General features: G+C 35.6%; 1 protein-coding gene across 5 annotated transcripts in view; it reads right to left on the reverse strand.

Annotated features, from left to right (window-relative positions):
• The window catches only part of OSBPL8 (oxysterol binding protein like 8), a 194,054-nt gene that overhangs the window by 35,529 nt on the left and 134,758 nt on the right, over nucleotides 1-23,767 (reverse strand). For all 5 annotated transcript variants that reach the window (XM_049694982.1, XM_004271572.4, XM_012533688.3 and 2 more), the window contains 10 exons: nucleotides 22,191-22,268; nucleotides 20,277-20,378; nucleotides 18,673-18,876; nucleotides 16,488-16,572; nucleotides 14,710-14,881; nucleotides 11,155-11,392; nucleotides 10,358-10,542; nucleotides 6,998-7,079; nucleotides 6,604-6,702; nucleotides 5,051-5,147 (listed from right to left, as the gene is read on the reverse strand). In XM_049694982.1, the coding sequence (XP_049550939.1) occupies nucleotides 5,051-5,147; nucleotides 6,604-6,702; nucleotides 6,998-7,079; nucleotides 10,358-10,542; nucleotides 11,155-11,392; nucleotides 14,710-14,881; nucleotides 16,488-16,572; nucleotides 18,673-18,876; nucleotides 20,277-20,378; nucleotides 22,191-22,268 (1,342 nt within the window). The remainder of the gene's footprint in view (nucleotides 1-5,050; nucleotides 5,148-6,603; nucleotides 6,703-6,997; nucleotides 7,080-10,357; nucleotides 10,543-11,154; nucleotides 11,393-14,709; nucleotides 14,882-16,487; nucleotides 16,573-18,672; nucleotides 18,877-20,276; nucleotides 20,379-22,190; nucleotides 22,269-23,767) is intronic.

The following is a 23,767-nucleotide window of genomic DNA, read 5'->3' on the forward strand; positions in this document are numbered from 1 at the left end:
CTGGCAACAAATTCTTTTAGTTTTATTTTATCTGAAAATGACTTTATTCTTGAAGAATATTTTCTTTCAACACTATAGAGATGTTCCATTTCCCTGAGTTCTTCACAGATTCTAATAAGAAGTTGGCCATTACAGAATCATTATTTCCCTGAATGTATTATACTGCTTTTCTCTTTTTGTTTTCAAGATTTGTCTTTGATCTTTGGCTTTAAATAGTTTGAGTACATTGTGTCTTGGCTTAGCCATCTTTTTTGTTTTTTTTCCCTAACCACTAGACTGTCAGGAAATTCCCTGTATTGCCTTCTCTAGGACATTGATGGATTCCCACTCCACCAGTTTTCTAGAACTCGAAGTTAAAGAAGTGGGATTTGGGAACTTCTCTGGTGGTCCAGTGGTTAAGACTGCACTTCCACTACAGGGGGCATGGGCTCGATCCCTGGTTGGGGAACCAAGATCCCGCATGCATTGGTTTAGCCATCTTAATGTTTATTCTGCTTGGTATGCTTTGAGCATCTTGAATGTGTAAATTTATACCTTTCGTTATATTTGGAAAACTTTTGCATCAACTCATTTTTTTTAACATCGTTATTGGAGTATAATTGCTTTACAATGGTGTGTTAGTGCCTGCTTTATAACAAAGTGAATCAGCTATACATATACATATATCCCCATATCTCCTCCCTGTTGCATCTCCTTCCCACCCTCCCTATCCCACCCCTCTAGGTGGTCAAAAAGTATCGAGCTGATCTCCCTGTGCTATGCGGCTGCTTCCCACTAGCTATCTATTTTACGTTTGGTAGTGTATATATGTCCATGCCACTCTCTCACTTCGTCCCAGCTTACCCTTCCCCCTCCCTGTGTCCTCAAGTCCATTCTCTACATCTGCGTCTTTATTCCTGTTCTGCCCCTAGTTTCTTCAGAACCAATTTTTTTTTTTTTTTAGATTCCATATATATGTGTTAGCATGTGGTATTTGTTTTTCTCTTTCTGATTTACTTCACTCTGTATGACATACTCTAGGTCCATCCACCTCATTACAAATAACTCAGTTTCGTTTCTTTTTATGGTTGAGTAATATTCCATTGTATATATGTGCCACATCTTCTATATCCATTCATCTGTCGATGGACACTTAGGTTGCTTCCATGTCCTGGCTATTGTGAATAGAGCTGCAGTGAACATTGTGATACATGACTCTTTTTGAATTACGGTTTTCTCAGGGTATATGCCCAATAGTGGGATTGCTGGGTTGTACGGTAGTTCTATTTTTAGTCTTTTAAGGAACCACCATACTGTTCTCCATAGTGGTTGTATCAATTTACATTCCCACCAACAGTGCAAGAGGGTTCCCTTTCTCCACACCCTCTCTAGCATTTATTGTTTGTAGATTTTTTGATGAAGGCCATTCTGACTGGTGTGAGGTGATACCTCATTGTAGTTTTGATTTGCATTTCTCTAATGATTAGTGATGTTAAGCATCATCAATTCATTATTTTCCTGTTCCATTTTCTCTCCCCTTCTGGGACTCCAGTAACACGTATGTTAGACCACGTGATATTATTTAACAGATATCTGGGTCTCTGTTCATTTTTTAATATAATTTTTCTCTGTGCTTTCCACATTGGATTTCTATTTATCTATTTACAAGCTCACTTATTTTCTTCTCTATCATCTCCACTCTGCTGTAAAGTTCACTCTATGAATTTTTAATTTAAAATACTGAATTTTTCAGTTCTAGAATTTCTATTTAATTTTTGAAATATATCTATTTCTACTTTTCTTCTAAGCTGTACAATTTTTTCATTCACTGTGACCATATTTTCTTTTACTTATTTAAGGGCACTTATTTTAGCCACTTAAAAATCCTTGTGTGCTACTTCCAACAGTATATCCTGGGGTTTGTCTCAGTTGATTTTCTTTTCCTTTGAGAATATGTTCCATTTTCCTGGGTCTTTAAGTTAGGTAATTTTGTATTCGATTCTGGACATTATAAATGTTGAGTTGTAGAGACTCTGAATTCTATTATTTTTCTCCAATGAAAGTTGTTCTTTTGTCTTAGCATGCAATTATTCGATTGGACTCAAATTACGAACTTTGGTTTTTTTTTTGGGTGGCAGTTTTGTTCTGGATTTAGCCAGAGAGGTAGGCAGAGAGAATTCAGGATCCCCTCTCTGGCTCTTTTACTTTTCAGGTTCCTGTTCTCTGTCCAGTGGCCACAGTTTCTCCAAATTTAGTGTTTGGTTCCCCAGGTCAGAAAGGCTGCAATGTTTCCACCAGTTTACCCTGCTAACTGTACCTGACCTGAGGCTGAAAGTCACGGAAACGAGGATTCATTCTGTATAATTTCTGTTGTATGACTGTGGACTTTCCACTAAATTGGCCTGCAATTGCTCTCTTGAATGTTTTCACGTATTAATAGCTGCTTTCTGTATTAGGGCCAGATGTCCAGAGGAGAAGGACTGGTCTAGTAGGACCTTATTCAGACACTGTTGTTCACATACATTCTTAACACATTTCTCTCTTAAAATCATTTCTCTCTTATTATATAGTATTCATAACCATACTATATCTTAAAATAACTGAATGTTCTCTTATTTTAAAGGAAATACTTGCTCTTTGTGGGAAAGTTGAAAAATCCAACGATAATTACCCATAATTCCATCATTCAGGTTAATCATGAAATCTTGATATAATTCCTTGCATCTTTTTTTCCTATATATGAATGTATACATGTTTTAAAGCAGAGTTGACTCAGAGCATATATGTACTCTGCTTTTCACTTAACATTATATCATAAGCCATTTCAGATTTTACTGCACATTAGAATTACCTGAGGAGATTGTAAAAATGTATATTCTTGGGTTTCCCTGGTGGCACAGTGGTTAAGAATCTGCCTGCCAATACAGGGGACAGGGGTTCGAGCCCTGGTCTGGGAAGATCCCACATACCGCAGAGCAACTAAGCCCATGCACCACAACTACTGAGCCTGCGCTCTGGAGCCCACGAGCCATAACTACTGAGCCCGTGTGCTGCAACTACTGAAGCCCGTGTGCCCAGAGTCCGTGCTATGCAACAAGAGAGGCCACCACAGTGAGAAGCCCACGCGTCACAACAAAGAGTAGCCCCCGATCGCCAAACTAGAGAAAAGCCCCGCGTACAGCAACAAAGACCCAATGCAACCAAAAATAAAATAATATAAATAAATTTATATTAAAAAAGAATATACTTGAGCCCAGTGATTTTGATTTGGTAAGTCAAGATTGGGATTCAGGACTCCAAAATTTTAACTGATACTCTGATTATGAAATTGATGGTTTATGCATACCGTTTGAAAAACAAGAGCAGTTCTCCCAAATGATGATAAATTATTCAACCCATAGCAAAGTGACTAAGTACCTATATTTTATCTGCTCTGCAGAATATCAGAAAGCCATTTAAAAATGAATGGTTCTTAGGGCAAAGACTAGTGGTACAAGAAAAAACAGATCCATAGATCCAAGAAGATAGCCCTTGAAATAGAAAATAATGGCATTAAAAAACAGTGATAAATAAACCAAATACTGAGAAAATTTATTGGCTTTTGGGAAGAGAAAGTTATGCTCTTGCTTCACTTCATACACACTATATACAAAGAAATAAATTTCAGGCAAACTAAAGAGCAGTGAAAGCATAAAAATATGAGAACATGTGAGCGAATTATTATATAAGCTGAAGAGAGAAAGGGTTTTCTAATTGTGACACCAAAAGCAAAAACCAGCAAAGGAAAAACTGATAATTTAGTACATCAAAATGTCAAGAGAGGGCTTCCCTGGTGGCGCAGTGGTTGAGAGTCCGCCTGCCGATGCAGGGGACACGGGTTCGTGCCCCGGTCCGGAAGGATCCCACGTGCCGCGGAGTGGCTGGGCCCGTGGGCCGTGGCCGCTGAGCCTGCGCGTCCGGAGCCTGTGCTCCGCAGCGGGAGAGGCCACAGCGGTGAGAGGCCCGCGTACCGCAAAAAAAAAAAAAAAGTCAAGAGACTACTTGTTAAGAGGAATATACTCTACCCAGATGTCATTAAATTTAACTTAATTTAGATTCAAGAAAATGAACTAATTCCTAAAACAATACAAACTATCAAACTCTCCTAGCAAGAAGTTTCTATATGGGCAAGTCAATAACCAAAGAAGAAATGAGGAAGTTAGCAAAAAATTGTCCCTACAAAGTTTGAATTTAGTAAATTCTTTCAAATTATAAAGGAACAGATAGTTCTGATATACACAACTGTATGTACTATAACATAGAAAAAAGAAGGCCAGCTGCTGAAGTAATTGCAGAAAGTGAGCTATGTACCTGGTATTCAATAAAAATTCTACAAGGGTAGAACACATATTCACTAAAGTCATTTAAACTATAGTCAGGGTAGGGGCATGGAGGGATGGAGGGTTCAGTGGGGAGGGAATAACCCAAATATACGTAACCTTCAGAAGAAAATGATCACCCTCTGAAACAAGCAAAATATAAAACTAGGCAAAAAAATCAAACCCAAAACCCAAACAAAGCAAGCATCAAGGGATGATTTGTTTGTTTGAATTGTCACAGGTTTTAGATTAAGGTTTCCTACTGTACATATTTATTTTCCCTTGTACTTAAAAAAGTTTTTGTTAGTATGTTACTTGATCCAAGGTTAAATATCATTACTGACTGACCCTGGACTAAGTATTCTAACTGTATTTGGATGCTTTCTCCTCTTTTCAAAGACTAAAACAAAACAAAACATTATGGCCTAAAATGGTTAGCTGTAGTGGGCAATCATTATTCTATCTTTTGATAAGTGGTACTTGTGGTAAATTTACACGTACGTGATGAACACTTAAATAACATGAGTCATATCTCTATTTATGAATGAGCAAAGAAAAACAACAGAAAAAGAAAGGTCATTACCCAAGTAAAAATGGTAAAATGACATATAAATTCATGGCTGAAAACAGCCCAAGACATTGTCTGTATAAAAGCTCACCAGGAAATACTACCTTCCAGAAAAGCATATAGATTGAGACACGGGTAAACTCACCATAGAACTTGGACTTAGCCAGGATACTACCACTAAGGCAAAATCCATCTTTTCGGTTACTAACATAAAAGGCAGATATTGGTGGATGATGGGACACCTATTGAATACAGGAAAAATACATTAAAATATAATAATATAAGCATATTATTGTGATATTATCAAAAGTTCAAGTCTTAAAAGCATACTCTAATAATGAATTAAAAGAAACATTTGGTAAGTAGTTAAATTAAATATTGATGATTATAGTAACCAATCTCCAAGATGTATCTGAAGGAAACCCACCTCCTGGTATTCACACCATTAAGGTGAGCTTCTCTTACACTGTACCAAAGTTAGTTTGTGTGGAAGTAATAGTATATCACTTCTGAAATTAGGTTATAATGCAGCATGTACCTTGGTGTGTGTGTGTCTCTCTCTTGAAGATCATTAGCTCTGAAAGGCCAGCTTCCATGTTATGAACAACTCTATGGAGAGGCCCATGTGACAAGGAACTGAGTACTCTTGTCAAAAGCCATGTGATGAGCTTGGAAGCAGAATCCTCCAGCCCAGGTAAGCCTTCAGATGATTGCAAAGCTGGCTGATATCTTGACCTCAACCTCAGGAGAGATCCCGAGCCAGACCACCCAACTAAACAGTTCTCAGATTCCTGAACATCACTGCATGAGATAATAAATGTTTTTTGTCTTAAGCCATTAAGTTTTGAATTTGTTATACAGCAATGAATAACTAATACAGTGGCTATTCTTCATGTAGATTACTGAATAGACCGTAGGAAACTAACAAAAGCTTTAACAAATATTTTAATAATTAATATTGCAAAATGTATACATCATGTTTTTTGAAATGAGACAAAACTAAAATCAAATGCTTCTCAAGCTTCTCAACTTAGTGAAGAATTATAGTGAACTAAAATACAAGACAGTATAATCATTAATTAAAAAAAATTAATACAGATAAGTGGTTTCAATCTGAGGAGTATATCAAAATCTCTTGGGAAGAGGAAGGTTTTTCAAATAACACATAGTCTTCTCATCCTCCTTACATTCTGTATATGAAAGGTAAGCAGGTCAGGATTTGTTTAGATGAAGAATAGCTGGGAAGATATAATAGGGTGGGAGAATTAAATTTAAAAATAATGAGGCAAAAAGTGCAATATCAGATTACCTAATTGTGAATCTGTGGAGGGCTTAAAAAGGCATGTAATTTGAGATAAATTTAGAAAGATATGGAGGACCCTGAATGTCAGAGAAATGGGTGTAAATTTGATTTAGGAACTGGGGAACCACTGAAGTATTTGGTCCAGAAAAAGGAGGGGGGGCAGAGCAATAAAAATAAAGATTTATTTTTTATCGTAGGATTCCATGACTGTAAGAGAGTATGTAGCTTAAGAGTATGGTATTTAGTAGTCAGTACCAAGAGGTTAAAATCTTACCAAATGTTTGCTAGTAAGAAAGGTTATAATCAACAGTGAGTTTACTGAGTTAACATTTTCTATAAAAAAATCTGAATAACTTCCAAATCAGTTTTATTTCTATAACATGGATTTCTAATACCTGTTCAGCAATATAAAAAGTTTTGCTGTTTGTTCTGGGATGAATCCACAAACAACGGAAAGTCTCACCAAGTATAGGATTATAAGGTTTCTTCAGTCCCTAGTAAAAAACATACAAGTTTCAAATTATAAATATGGAAGATTCAAAGTACTAACTTAAACCAGTCAAGATAGGCTTAACTGTATCATCTGGGAACTATCCTTATAAAATTTCCCAGTAGTAACATGAAATAAAATTAAATGACTTCAATCATAATACAGGTCTAAATAACCAAGTATTTTGCAATTCTGCTAACTGAAAGAGGCCCTGCAATGCAATTATTAATAAATAATCTAAAGATAACATAAAGAATAAAGAACACATATAAGGCTATAGAAAGTAAAACAAACATTACCTTTGGCTTTTTATAGAATCCTGACAAATACCATTTTACTACTTTCTTCAAACGGAAATAAGGATTTTCTTCAAGAGCAGCCCTAAAAAATAAAATGATATATGAAAAAATTTTACAGAACATATCACAAATTCTCCCTCATATTAATCAAGTCAACAATTGAATATGAGATATGACTGGAAAGCATAATTCATTTTCAAAATAGATGGCAAAAACAACCATATAAATCAGTTTGCAAGAATCACTTTTCATAATCTGGTTACTTTTCTGCCCATTTTTAACCCCATCTTTAGTCTTCAACCTCCCCTATGTGCTACCAACTGATTTTCCAGAGTGAACTAACTGTACAAATATAACAGATAATCAAAGAATAATCTTCATTTCAAAACAGGCATTTTCAAAAGCCATGACTCACCTGTCCCCTTGCCCTTCTGCTAATTCTATGAACATTGCAAAACACTGATTGTGTTTTTCAGGTGAATTCTGAGTTTGTATATATATATGTATATATGGCAATTTATTTATATTACTCCCTTCAAGCATGTCTGAAGGTCCAATGTGGTGATTTTTGAAGATGAAGTGTGAGATGGAAGAGGCTAGGCCTAGGCTCGCCGACAACTGTGCCAAGTTGAAAATACTGAACTTTTCGGGAGTTAACATCCCTCTGATTGCTCTCTTCTTTTCTTGGTTTAAATTCTCTTACTACACAATTTATTTACAGCTTTACATGTATGTAGAATGCACAGTTCAAAACTCAAAGCAATATAAAGAAGTACACAGTCTTGCTATTGCCCCATCTCTCCATACTCTTCCTACTTAACCTCCCATAGGCAACCTTTTTTTTTAGCTGCTTCTTTTTTTTTTTTGGCCGCACCACGTGGCATATGGGATCTTAGCGCCCTGACCAGGGATCAACCAGGGATCTAACCCGCGCCCCCTGCAGTGGAAGCACAGAGTATTAACCACTGGACTGCCAGGGAAGTCCCTAGTTGCTTCTTTTCATATAGTTTTCTTGAAGTATAAAGAAGCAAATATAAATATGTAGTCTTTTTTTTCTTTGGCTGTGTTGGGTCTTCATTGTGGTGCGTGGGCTTCTCAGTGTGATGGCTTCTCTTGTTGCGGAGCACGGGCTTTAAGCACACGGACTTCAGTAGCTGCAGCATGGGGGCTCAGGAGTTGTGGCTCGTGGGCTCTCGAGCGCAGGCTCAGTAGTTGTGGCTCACAGGCTTAGTCGCTCTGCGGCATGTGGGATCTTCCTGGACCAGGGATCGAACCCGTATCCTCTGCACTGGCAGGAGGATTCTTAACCACTGTGCCACCAGGGAAGTCCCAAATATGTAGTCTTTTTCTTAAAAAAAAAAGGGGAACAAACTAAATGCATTCTTCTGTATCTTGCTTTTTACACACACACACACACACACATACACACACACTCCTGAAGATCCCTCCAAATCAGTTTATAGAGTTCTTCCTTAGTGTGGATGTACCATACATTACTTAACCAGTCAACTGTGGCTGGACACTTGAGTTATCTAACCTTTTGCTGTTCCAAACCCTGCTGCAACAATTTTGTATATATGTCATTTTGTACATGTGGAGTTGTATCTGTAGGAGATATTCCCAGAAGCAGGATTACTGGATCAAAGGATTGAATACATTTATAATTTTGGTAGATACTGCCAGATGCCTTTCTAATGCACTGTGCTAGTTTGTATGACCCAACAGCAGTCTATGAGTGCCACACAACCTTGGCAACAGTGTGTGTTGCCAGAAGTGCAACCTTTTAATTTGGGAAAATGGTCATCTCTCAAGATCTTACTGTGATTCATAGGAACCTGCCTCATATTCTGAGGGAAATACATTTCTAGATAGATAAAAGGAAGCAGAACTGGGGTATAAAAGCATCTAGATTTTTGGTCAAAGTGATGGATGGAAAATAGATCTTATTATGGTTTGAATTTGCACTTTTCTTATTTTAAGTGAAGTTTACATGTTTAAGGACTATTTTTTTTTTTTTTTTTTTTTGCTGTACGCGGGCCTCTCACTGCTGTGGCCTCTCCCGTTGCGGAGCACAGGCTCCGGACGCGCAGGCTCAGCGGCCATGGCTCACAGGCCCAGCTGCTCCGCGGCATGTGGGATCTTCCCAGACCGGGGCACGAACCTGTGTCCCCTGCATTGGCAGGCGTACTCTCAACCACTGCGCCACCAGGGAAGCCCTTAAGGACTATTTTTATTACTTCATTTTTAAACTGCTTGGTCATTTCCTCCACTTCTTTTTCTATTAGGTTATTGATCATTTTCATTCACTAAGAATTTCTTTTCATAGATTTCTTTTCATTCACTAAAATAAAAAGAGCCCTTTTTATTTTAGGGAGCTTAACAGTTCATTTATGACTTAATTTGCAAAAATCTCCCCCAGTTTACGAATTATCCTTTGAATCAGCTTGTTTTTTTTCATTCACTAAGAATTTCTTTTCATTCACTAAAATAAAAAGAGCCCTTGTTATCTTAGGGAGCTTAACACTTCATTTATGACTTAATTTGCAAAAATCTCCCACAGTTTACTAATTATCCTTTGAATCAGCTTCTTTTTTCTTTTTTTTGCAATGTTCATTAATGCAACTAATAGACTAATAATGCAATGAATAAACTGAATACAGGTATTAATGCAGAATCTAAAAATCAGGTCACAGGGCCAGAACCTAGTATCTTAGAAAACACAGCGCCTTGAAACTGCTGCTGGAATGGGGGCAGGAAGTGAAACCTGGAAAAGTATGATTGTCCAAGAAACTGCTGGGAAAGAGGTAGGCAGCTCCTCCTCCACCTCCCTCATGCCTGCCTTCTTCAGAATTACTCCCAGGATCAGCTGGCAGGAAGAAAAGCAAAGGTGAGAGTGGGGATTTATGCCATGTGCCAGCAGTTAGTAGGATGTTCCAGTTGTGATAAGCTGCACATGCCTCACTGCATGCAGAGAGAATAAGCACAAACAAAAGCAGAAGCCCCAGGATGGGACCTGAAGGAGGACTTAGGTGGGGGAGAACCAAGAATGCCAACCAGCTCTCCCCGTGTTAGGTCAATGCACAGGTCAGGGAGCCTGTGATGGCAGTGCTGTCAAGGCAGGGGCAGAATTCCTGTCTTCCTCAAGCTTGTGATTTCTCCATTTGACCTCATAAATGGAAACATTACAGCGAAGTATTAAACCTGCTTCTTATTAAGGTCAACTACAGAAGTGGTGGAGAAGAGAGAGTGGCATCTCATTTGAGCCTGATTTTGGTACAGCATCACCACTGAAATCAGCACTCTGAAAATACTCGAAAACCATGAAGTATCTTTTATTTTAAGAAATGAGAATTTACTTACTCAGATAGGAAATCTGCATGATAGTAGTAATCTGAAAGTTTATCCAGGAAAGAACGGGGTTCCAAAATAAATGTAGGCAGAACCACCCTGGATAGGTCCATGCCAGGACGGACTTGTTTCAGTAGTGTCCAGATAAGGCTTTTGTTTTCTTCTGACACAGTTTCTGTTTGAGAAGCCTCACCTGCCTTTAGCAATTAACAAAAAATACTGAAATACTATATTTATTTCAGACACATAAATATGTAGATAAGACAGCTAATACTGAAAATATGAATCTTCTCTAAGACTATTCCAAGCAATCTTAAAATGTGAAAATAACCCATTAGGTAATAAGTCAACACCTATAAAATTTAGTAAAAGGGTAGTCGCAAGAGACACTAAATAAAGTGAATGATATATACAAAGAATCCATTACAAAAAAACATTATACTCTATTATTTTATACTATGTTTACTTCTATGCATTAGCAATAACAAGAAAGTTATAAATTCATGTTTCCCTGCAATTTACTTTGTACCTGGCAATAACATCAAGGAGTATCTTATTTCAAAAGCAAACCTGAAGATGTAAACTCTAAATTTAATAGAATATATTGGTATTTGTGCGAGTATATGTGTTTAATTGTTTATAAATCTTGATATATTCATATGTATGCAACTTTTAAAATAAAATAGGTATTATATAAATACTATTCTCTTTCAGGAAAAGAAGAAATAGGTCACACAAATATCTTCAATTTCATCTGTAAATTTCCAAGAATTAGAAAACCAAAATCTCTGAAAATCACAGACTGTTACCTCTCCGAGTTCTTCATGGCTCTGTTCAGTGTAGGTAGTCTCCTTTAAAGGCTCAACAGGCTCAGGTTCAATGTATGAGTCATCTTGCCTTTCTGATGTATCTGTGTCACTTTCTTCACTTTTCCCCATCACCTCATTGTCAGACTCATCATGCTCTTGATCATTTTCTTTATCAGATTTATCAGAATACATATCTTGGTCCTTAAAATGCTGCCGTTCAATTTCACTATCATTTAACCTTAAGAGAAAGAATCATTAGGAGGAAGGATAAAGGAGGTTAAGAATATTTAATTTATAAATAAGAAGGATATGTAACACTTACTGAGAATTTACTATGTGAAGGGTACCATTCTAAGTGTTTTATATAGTTTAACTCATTTAATCATAAAATAGCCCTAAAAGTAAAATTATTACTCTCACTTCACAGATTAAAAAATGGAGGCACAGAGAAATTAAATTAAAACCTGGAAAATGCTAAAAGATGACACTCTGAGCTCTTTGCTTCTCTATCCTTTAGGTCTAAAATTTTCCAAAAGCAAAATTTTAGACTATTCCTTGCTAGATTTTTTTCTTAGTTTTACAAACATCATCACTTGAATCAACCTATCACTTCTGGTCTAAAGAAAAACTTCAAGACAAGACCACTAGATTCTCAAGTGAACGCAAATGAATTATGACTTTCTACCTGTAAAGGTCTCCAAAGTCACTCATAATAAGTCCAAAAATAAAAGGAGAAATGTATAAGGTAATTATATCGATTTAATACTGGACTGAGGACTTCCTTGGTGGCACAGTGGTTAGGAATCTGCCTGTCAATGCAGGAGACATGGGTTTGATCCCTGGTTCGGGAAGATCCCACATGCCGCAGAGCAATGAAGCCTATGCTTCATGCAATGAAGCCACAACTACTGAGCCTGCATTCTAGAGCCCGTGAGCCACAACTACTGAGCCCCTGTGCCACAACTACTGAGCCTTCACCCTAGAGCCTGCGCTCCGCAACTACTGAAGACTGCGCACCTAGAGCCTGTGCTCCGCAACGAGAGGCCACCAAAATGAGAAGCCTGCGCACCACAACGAAGAGTAGCCCCCGCTCACCGCAACCAGAGAAGGCCCACGCACAGCAACGAAGACCCAACAGAGCCAAAAGAAAGAAAAAAAAACAACTGGATAGGCTTAACCTTGAAAAAAAACTCTATGGAGAACTGGAAATGGAAATTTCAGCTTAAGGAAATGAACCTATGGCCTAAAATTGTTAAGCTGCCATACCCAACCTTATTCTTACTTACAAGACTAGGGTTACTATTCTGCACAAAAAGGAAACAATTTTTTTTAAAAAATCACTTCCAGAATCAAACATTTTTTTAAGAAATTTCTCATTTAAGAAAGTATCTGTGGGTTTCGTTTGGTATAAAAAATTTGTAAAGTACTTTACAAAAGAATACATGGTGCCGTTATATATAATAATTGACATTTTAACAATGCTGAGATAAGTTTAACAGAGTAGTCCTATTTGATTCTCTTTTAGTCTCTATTTTTCCAAAATCTTCTTATGTTTGGATTTTAATCAGACAACTTCTAACAGAAATTCATTTTTTAGAATACTTATTTTCTTTTTTCTCCTTTACAATCATATATTGCTGTCTTTGCTTTCTTACCATCTAGTCTCTCCTTAATCCCTCACAATCTGTTTTTTATTTTCTCTTTTATTTTGTTTTATCCTCTCTCCCCTTTGGCAACCTGTCCAGTTTCAAGACTTCATCATTTCTATTTGATGATTTCTGTTTGATGATTTCCCATGCATGCAAGAATAAGCTTCAGATTCATGTTTTTAAACGCTTGGTTGACCACATCTATATATACTGGGACCACTGCATCCTCAACATATCCAATATTTAATACATTATCTCCCAAATATGGTCCTTTTAAAAATTTTTTGTCATCTTCCCAGTTACTCAGGCTTAAAACTTGGTAATCTTTTTTTAACTTTACCCGTTTCCTGTCTCTTACATCCAAGGAGACTCTAAGTCTCGAAGGTAGGCTCCCATCCTTCCTCATCTCTGCAACATCAGTTCCTAGCTCATTTTCTGTCATATATCCAAATGAACGTGTTCATATGTTGATTCTACTTAATGGTAAAATCTGTTATATTGATCCTCTCCCTGATTCCCTAGCTGGATATTATGTTTTCACCCTCTAAATTCTCCTGATCCCATATTACCCTAAGACATCTCTCCTTTGGTTGTTTATGTCATTCTTTTCTTCCTACTATTTATAGTTGCTTGGCATTTTATCGCTTTCAAGCAAAACAAAACAAAACATCTCTCTAGGATTACATAGCTAGTAAACTGTTATACTGGATTCAAATTTAGGATCATATCTGATTCATTTTCCTATTCACAATGTGGTGAATTACAAAGAAAAGTGTATGGTATCTTACACAGAAAAGAGACTCAAAATTTTTTAATGAATAAATATGTGAAGCAGATGAATTTTAAGATCCCCAAATAAGAGCATTTAAGGATTACCTGGTATTCTATAATACCAGGGGAAAAGGCCCCAACAAAAACCCATTCCTATATCAGGTGCACCTCCCTCCCCCTCATCCTATCAGACTCCTACACTAGGATAAAACAAAGCTCCAGATTATAGATCTGCAAAGAAAAGATGTAAAAGATAAGGTAATGGTGGTTTTATTTATTTATTTTTGGCGGTTTTAAAAGAGAGTAAAGAAAAAGAGTCAAACAAAAGGATAGGAAAAAAAAAAAAAAGTTCAGCTCCGCTTACAGGGAAGCGAGGAGAGAAGCAGTCTAACTTTGAGGAGGGTAACGTCAATGCTGACAGAAATAAGTGGCTGCAGAGAAGCTGAGGGCTGGGGCCAGGGAGGAAAAGCTGAGGGCTGGGGCCAGGCAGGAAAAGCGGAAGTCTATTTTTCCTGCAAAGCAACAGAAGAGATCTGAACCTCAACCTTCGTTTCCTTGAAGAAAATTTTTTTTAGTATTAACTACAATGAATGCTTCAGGGGAAAAAAAAACCACAAATAGGATACAGTTCCAATTTGAAACACAATATAATAGGAGAATTCCACAAATACCAGGTAGAATAAGTCAAGTCCATTATAGAAAAAACAAAAAAGTGCTAATAGAACAACAGAAGGACAGATTACATCTCATTTTTATGAGGCAAAGAAAGGCTTCACATATGATATAATATTTGAGATTGAGATTGGCCTTGAAGACAACACAGGAGTATGGCGGAAGAAAAGAGCAAGGAGGACTAGACGTCATTCTTAATTGACGGAACACCAGGCACAAAGACAAGGTAGTTAGCATGGTTGTATTTAGGAAAGAACAAGTAATTCATATTAGCTGGAATCAAGGAAATAACTGTCTACACCTCACCAGAGCAACTCAACAAATTTTAAACCAGGCCATAGGGGTTTAAAGACAGCTAAGTTTCAATCCTAGATACAATACAAAAATTCTAGGCCTGCCAACTAACCTAGTGAATAACACAGTCTCGAAAATAATCACCAAATTAGTGGCAATATCTACTTACTGGAAGTTATCACCACTGTGGAGACTGTTAGCACGTAATAAGCCATACAAAGTCACATGTGTGCTCTCTGATGAGATGCTCAGGTCATGTTCCTTTCCTTCCCTGATCATTGTACGTTTAAGAAGACTAGAACATTTCAAAGCCAACTCCAAAGCATCCATCCAGCACCTTCCTAGAAAAAGACAGATTCATAAATAGTATAATTCAAGAAACTAGAAAAACTAGCATCCATCTTAATTTAACACTGTTAACTTTTAAACATACTATTATTTCTCTCAGAAACATGCACTGTAAAAATTAATTAGAATATAAAATCCTGCCAGGATGTCTTAATGCAATTTTTCAGTTTAATAAGTGCTTTTTACATTCTAAATATCTAGAAACCACTGGTAAATAAATAGCATTAACATACATTAGAAAATACATCTAATCTAAAATAAATGTACTTTATTTTTAAAAGCTTCAAACATTAACATGTAGAATAACTGAAGGTACCAAAAAGGTACATGAAATATACCTAAGGGATTATGTTTCTACTATAAACAAACTATCTAAAATAATATTTTGTTGTTGACAGGACATCTATCCCAGGTTTAGCACCAAAATTTTAAGTCAGAAAAATGCCTGTCTAATACTGTTATTAACTGCCATATTAGTTAGTAGAAACATTAATAACTTAATTTTGTGTGTGTGTGGTTGACTCTATGTATTTTAATTTTTGTTTATATTCGACTATAGTTGATTTACAATGTTGTGTTTCAGGTGCACAGCAAAGTGATCCAGTTATACATATACATATATCTATTCTTTCTGAAAATTTTTTTCCCATTTAGGTTATTACAGAATATTGAGCAGAGTTCCCAGTGCTCAACAGCGCTCAGCAGTAGGTCCTTGTTGGTATCTATTGTAAATATAATAGTGTGTATATGTCAATCCCCAAACTCCCAATTTATCCCTCCCCCCAATAACTTTATTTTTTTTAAATTAAAATTTAGAACAGTACTAGTAGAAAAAAAATGTTAATTGCTCTTAAAAGTCATATACATTTGTTTCAAGATATGGTGGCAATATCAGCCACATAAATCGTTTTCATAATGAAAGCTCATGCCTATGATATTTTAATTTAAAAAACAATCATCTAGTGAAAGTAAAGTTTAGAAGGTTACATGATTCCCTAGGCTAAGCTAGTCTACACTATAAAACATAAAAGTGAAGAAAAAATCCATTATCAATTATTAAAGTTTTAAAGTTACCTTGCTTTCATACAAATTATACCCTCCCTGTATTTGTTTCAGGAATTAAATATTAAGTAATAAAGTACAGAATAGAAGTTTGTGTTTGAACGTCTTATGCAAAAAAGCAAAATAGTGTATACAGTGTCATGTTAATATTTAACGATAAAATATAAATAGTATTAAATGTACTTCTAAAATGACAAATCTTAATGAGTTACCACAGAGAATGCTAATCAAGTCAAAAAGGTGTTAATATGTCAATAAAGGATGAAGAAGAAAACTCCAGGCTGCTAGTTTATCACTCAATTATATAATGCTTCCTTCCTATTAGATTTCCCCATTTGTCAACCAAGTTGATGATATATTTAGTGTTCTAGGCAATTTATGATTATAATACGTCTGCTGCAAATTCCATACTAAATGCAGATTTCCCAAAGGAAAATGCAGCGATCTATAAAAGTATAGATCTATAAAAGTATATAGTATATTTTTAAGTGACTCTTAAAAATAAGGACCAAAATCCAATCCATCATTTGTATTTACCATCTGACTCTGAAGTAGCTCGGATGATCAAATAACTGCTAGGTAAGGGCTGAGTTATGGATCCAACTGCTTCACCTTTTGGACCCTTAAAAGCAGAATAAACAAAATAAATGGTGTACAGTATTATGAGATCTCAACTTTATATTATTCATAATTATCTGTAATAATCTAAGTGAGGCATGGATTATAATTTTTAAAAACAAACAAGCTTTAATTTCATGCTTCTTAAGAAAGCAAATGTTAAGTACTGAGGAAAGTTTTCCTCTTCCACAAAATTTACCTCCTTACCAGAAAACTGAACTTATAGTTAACATTAAGCATTATCTCTGCATATTGTTCACATATTAAAGAGAAACCTAAAATTTCCCATATGAGACCAAATTTTAATTTAACAGAGAATTTCCATACTACAGAAACTATTAGATGAGAAATACTAAATTTCTGGAAGCCTAAAGAAACAGCTGGAAACTTATAAGAAAAAGAGAAATGAATTTTTACTAGGTCCAGGGAAAATAATTTTTTAAGTTGTCAGATCAAAGAATAAAATGGATTTTAAGAAGCATAAACATTAGGAGGTAAAGATGGACATTTAAAGTGAAAAAAGTAGAAACAAATCAATACGATTTTAACAAATTCTATAATATCCCTTGGGTATTTTCAAATGGCTTTATAATTTATGGTCTAGTTCCTAGAACCAGTATAGAGTAGGACCTTGAGTCAGACTGCCTGGGTTTCAATCTTGATTCCATACTAGAAAAATTACTTAAGTAACCCTTTAGGCCTCAATCTCTTTATCTGGGTAATGGGGGAATATTTGTATCCTCCTTACAGGAAATTTGTATCCTCCTTATCTCGTACCTTACAGGCACGAGAATTAAAAAAAGATTCCATATAACATGCTGAAAAGAGTCCCTGACACAAAGTAAAAATTTATAAACATTACTCTTTCCTAAGCATAGACATTGACTTTTAAGCTGCTTAAACAATGTCCTAAGTAGGTTTTGCTTGTGAAGAATATTCTGATGTTCATATAATTGTACAAATTTCCCTCCCACCAATATCTGGAATGAAATAACTTGACATTATAAGTATCTTTTAATGATTTTAAAATTCATTATAATTCTTACAATGCCTAAAAATAGTAGTAAAGAATAAATAATATACATATAAAAGATTTTTAAAGTAATTTTTTTTCACTTCAGAATGACATGATACAGAAATACCAGAGGTTTCATGGGTTAAATTCTTTCCCCTGTGGGAAGTATATAATCTCAGAATAAAACTAACTCTGTAATCCTAAATTTATTCCTGCTATGATTCCACACTACTGAAATAAAGGTTAAAAGCCCAGGTCTTTTCCTAGGTGTCTGTATATTGCCTAATTAAGCAATACCCAACAAATTAAAAAGCTGAAGCTACATTTAGTTCTAATCTCAATTAGGTTGTTTACCTAAAGGAGGAGTCCCAAAACCTTTATTCAAGTGTAACTGACTTTAGAAACTAAAACAATGATCGCTTTGTAAAAACTTAAGCTAGACTCATTTATTCAGTTAGCATGTACTGCCTGTCTACTGTTTGTAGAATTCCTTAGTATAATAGTTTATCAAATAGAGCATTTCTATTTTCTTGATTGTTTTTAAAACAAGGAGTGACCACGGTAATGCTTTTTAGTTATAAAAGCATTAGAGCTCCATCTTCAAAGAAAGCTGCCTCTCAAAAATATGTAGGACTGCTTCTGCTTATAGGCTTCCTATCACATATTTACATCACTACAGGAAAGACCACCAAAATAAATGGCAGCTTCTGTTCCAGGGAGTCTGACAATTTGATAAAGAGAAGAACACTCACAGTAAACAGGATACAATATTACAAAGCAAAGCTGGTAATTGCAAAGTAAAAGAACAGTACAAACAATCCCTATAGACAAGAGATAATAAGGTACAATATAAATTTGGGAAGCATTTTCTGGAGAAATTTTTAACTTAGATCTTAAAGGTAAACTAAGCATTTTGGTGCACATTTCATCGTGGGTAGAAACAGAAAGAGGAATAATGTGATTGAAGACAAAAACAAATTTATAAGTTCTGGCAGAGGACAGCAATCATTAATCATTCATTGATTTATCTCAGTTCTACTTATAGATTGTCATCTTTACCTCTCACCTATATAACAAGTGCTTACTTACCTTCACTGCCCAAATGGACTGCTCCAAAGGATGGAAAAGTTTAAAACAAAAGCCATCCTTTTTTGATGGACGCTCAATGATCTCACAGGCATTCAGAAGAACTGTTCCTACCCATTGACCATTTTTTTGGGTTTTATAGATCAGTAGCACACCAGGTTTCAACACACACCACAATTTGGTCCAGCTCTTTAGAGTACCACGAATCTACAAAAATATAAGTTTATTTAAGAAATAAACCTTTGTTTCTCTGCTCCACAAGATACTAATCAAATAGAGGCAAATAGGGTATTTTAATCTAAAATTTCCATAAAGTGTACACTTTAAATTCACTAGGTGTATGTTTGTTAAGCTACTAAATAGCAAGCACTGGAAATAAATGTGAAAACAGCATGACTCCTGCTTCTGAGGAACTTAAATTCTAGTGGGAGACTGCATCAACAATTTCAAAACAATGTACCAAGTAGAATGGTTTTCCTAACCTTCCTGGCCAGGTCAGGGGCCATTAAAATATACTTTCCTAGTATAGGATATGGAGCTTAAAGACTTAGTAAGTAGAGCCAATATAAGTCAGAAGGTGTTTTCAGAATAATATCGAAGAAGACCCCCATATTACTTGAACTATCAAGGAAACTATCACTAGATTTCTATTTTAGTAAGAAAACTTCCATGACAGATCCCATAAGGATTTTAGGTTGGAGGTTGTATCTATCCTTGGGGAAGGTGAAAAGCTTTCACTGCTGGGGTGATTTTTAGGTGAAAGCCAGGTAGTAAAACTTCCTGGGAGTCAGGGTCTTACAAGACCATTCTCAAAGTTAGTATTAGGCTAAAATATTCCTACCAAATATCCTACAGATAAGAATGATAAAGAGGATAGAGTGACTAAGATGACAGGAAATAAAAGTAAGTGGAAATAACCAGAGGCTAAAAGAATAAGGAATAGAAATAGCAATATGTATGTTGTTCTGCAAATTAATGCTTTTCAAATGGTAACTTTTACACTAACTTTGTCTCATATCTTCTCCAAAATGCAAATATACCAAGTCTACAATAATACTAAATGATAATTTGAACAGCAAACAAAATATTTCTTTACAGGACATCAATGAGACCAGTGGTCCGCAAACTTTCTCTCACCAGGGACCGGTTTCGTGGAAGACAATTTTTCCACAAAGAGGGGGGATGGTTCAGATGGTAACACAAGAGATGGGGAGCGGCAGATGAAGTTTCGCTCGCTCGTCCGCTGCTCACCTCCTGCTGTGCGGCCCGGTTCCAAACAGGCCGCGGACCGGTATTGGTCCGTGGTCTGGGGGTTGGGGACCCCTGGATTAGACTATATCATGTCACACAAATCAAAACGCCTTTTTAAAAGAACTATATCCATATTTGATGTTATTTGATGTCAAGAGAGACAACATTAAGGTTTCTTCTCTCCATTAAGACTGGAACATAGATCCTCTGGGATACAATTAACAGTTTCTTCATCAGTGAAAAACAATCAACCTAGGAGATGTTTTTGTCTTGCAGGCTTTTAGGTGCACTCTGGGCTTTCCTATTCCAGTTGGTAAATATCCAGCATTTGAATTCAAGAGTCAATACAAACTGACCTTCAACCAATCAGCCATAACAATAACAGAGGGATCTGTGATTGTACTGAGTAACTCCTTTGTGGCTCTTTTCTTTTCTTCTCGGTAATTTTTCTTTTGTACCTATTTTACAGAAATAATAGAAAAATTAAAAATTCATTAGAAATAGGCAATTTCTCTCCAATTTTTTAGCTCCATAGTATGTAAAAAAATTTACACTCTAAAATAAAATTCTAAACCTCTTTTAGAATTCTAGCATCTTAGGACAGACCTTTTTTTTTTAAGAGCTGGTAGAAATTTTTAGAAAAGCAAGGTTAGAATCTAGTTTTTCTGATCACTAGTCCAATTCTCTGTATATTTTTAAAGAATTTTACGTTTTTAAAATTACACAGTACATGAATACAAACTCATGGTAAAAATTTCAAACAACACAAAGCTAAAAGCCGTTTTTATTATACCCTCTCCTATTCCAATTCTCAGAATTGATCACTTTTAACCTTCAGGAAAACACTATCCTTTCAGGCCTCTTCTATGTACACAAGCTACAGAAATATACTTTTGTGTTTGTTTTTGTTTTTTTAAACACATAAAAAAGGTTCTCCTATTCAATATTTTTTGGAGCATTTCAATTCTCTTTCCACTCCATGTCTACCTCATTCTTTTAACTGCTACATAGGATTCCTAGTATGAATAAAATAATAAGAGGTAACATTTACGGGACACATTCTGCGTACCAGTCACTGTTGTAAGCTCTTTACATGTATTACCTCATTTAATACTCACAATAACCTTGGGAAGTAGGACTATCATTATCCTTATTTTACAGATGAGAAAACTGAGGCACAGAGAGTAAATTGCCCAGGATCACATAGTTAGTAATTCATGGAGGCAGAATTCAAATAGAGGCAGCCTGGCTCTAAAACACATGCTTTTAAGCACCATGCTATACTACTTCTATAATTTTTCTTAACATATTCTCTTACTGATGGAAATCTACTCTGTTGTCAGTTTTTCACATCACAAACAATGCTGTAGTTATTTAGGACTGGCAATTTTTCTCTCTTTTCTGACACTAATATATAACATATAAATAACTAAGAAACTACAACATTGAAACTAATTCATTCAAATTATCAAAGTTTTACCCTTCATAAGTCACTCCTGAGATAATTTGGGAAAGTAGCAGTAAAGCAATCTTATTATTTATTGCTTTGTTGTTGTTCACGAAGGGGAGAAGATAACCTATCAGTGACTTTTTATAAACTAAAACACAAAATTTTCCTAGTTGCATTTAATGGTGAAGAGACTACATACACACAAGAAATTTTAATAATTATACAGTCAAAAAGTTTTCACTTTGGTCTTTGTTAATATGCATATCTGAATTAACAGATTTCATATAGGACTGTAAATGCAGATACGTATAGGATCAGATATGGAAAAAAAGAGGGGCAAAACAGACTATATGGAAATCAAGAATCAATTGGAAAGCATGTGTTCCTTAAACTCCAGGATCTGTGGCCATTCTGGAAGGCAGGCCCAGTATAACCTATTTCTTAGGAGAAGCTGGAAATCTGGACTTGTAATTGTTGGCTCAAATTTTTAAAACACTGTGTAGGTCAAACAAAATATATATTACCTGTGGGCCAAATTCAGCCCATGATCTAGCAGTTAGTAAACTCAAATTTCAAAGGGCAGCAGAGCTTCCCGTTATGTTCTATAACGCAGTGGCGTGCTTGACTCAAGTACAGCTGTGCAGAGATATCCAGTCCTCAGCACTGCACCCCAGGTGAGGGCCAGAGTAGCACTGGGACAGTCATCAAAGAGTCTTTTCAGTTGACTCCAGCATGCCATACAAACATTAATATTTTTTTTCTTCCTTTAGGATTACAAATACTTATTTCTTTATCTTATTTCATAACTGTGGAAACTAACCTTGAGAGATTCTTTTTTTGTAAGCTTGCTTGAAGCTGAACTATCCTTCTCCGAGCCATTATAAAGTTTAGATTCAGACTGAAATCACATGGAAATGAAGAAAAGAGAAATAATAATTAAAATCGCTACTTATTCTACACACACATATGGCACATAAAAACTAATGTTAAAACTATGTTTGTGACATTCTTCCCATTCATTGCTGTGATTTAGGGAAATGTCAATTTTCAAATACTGATTTTCCCTTTACAGTATTTGGGTTTGAAAACTAATCCACATTAAAGCCACAAAAATAAAAACTTATCAATAAATTAATTTACAATGTGAGGTTAAATAAGATCATTTATAAATCTCTGCCTTCTATTTTTCAGGGTATTTCTGAAAAACACAATTATTTACTTATTCTTAGGACAAATGTATCCAAAGCAGTGTAATTTTTTAAGTTGAAATATTCTAAAAAACAAAAAACTTCTAGCAAGTTGCTGTACACATTGCCCTGTTGCTACTCCTTCTCCAAAGGGGATAAATACAAACATCTTCAGAAACAAGTAATGAAACACCCTAAGTTATACAGTGTTTAAAAATCAATATTCCTAGCACCTACTTCTTCCTAACTATCCAGTGCCCCTAAATTATTACTAATGTCTTAAACTTGTTTCCAGACTTTGTTTATACTTGATATTTCAATTTGATCCTCATAAGAACCTTGAAAAATAGGCATAACAAGTGGTTTTATCTCCATTTTACAAATCATGAAAGGGAGGCTCAGGGACGTTGATTTTCTAAACAATCAATCAACAGCAGGGATCAGAACCCGGGTCTCCTAATCCAGCACTCTTTCAAGGAGACTACTTTCTTCCACCAGAGTAGAAGAATATAGAACTAAAAGCTGCTTCTATAAATCCTGGAACAATTAAATTAAACATATTCCTTCACTGTTCTGTGATTTTCATTTTTACCTATTGTTAGACATGGGAGAAGGTACTTAAAGTTTGTAGCATTACTCCCAGTGCCAGGAAAGTATATGGGGCTTGATCCAAATGGTAGCTTTCAAGTGTTTAATGGCCAGATCTACATAATATCACTAGATGTGATCAAGGATGAAAAACTTTGGGTACAAACTCCCTCACTCAATTTTAAGATCCATGAGGACAGGGACCATGTTTATTCATCAATTATAGCCAGCTATCACCTGGGGAAAAGAAAGGGCTCAATAAATACCTTTGGAATTAATAAAATGAAAATGAAACTAGCATTTGCAGCTCATCTCTCCTAAAAATGCCTCCACTACTTAGTACAAAATACGAATTATTATGTTGATGGTAATAACTGGCTGAACTGGAAAGGAACTGCAAACTACACTCAATGTAGAAGGTGGGGATTAACCTAATTAAATTTTTGTTGAAGTTACTCCTTTGAGAACTGGCCTTGAAACATCATATTGCTTACTCCCATGATGATAGGATATATTGTGATACTAAAACCATTCCACAAAAGTTCTCAAGCCAAACAGGTCTCTGTCCTCTCTTTGCCACTGGAAACTCAAAGATGACATGGCTACTGTCAGAGGAATATAA

This window comes from Orcinus orca, chromosome 11 (genome assembly GCF_937001465.1).
Source record: "Orcinus orca chromosome 11, mOrcOrc1.1, whole genome shotgun sequence".
NCBI classification, from domain to species: Eukaryota; Metazoa; Chordata; class Mammalia; order Artiodactyla; family Delphinidae; genus Orcinus; species Orcinus orca.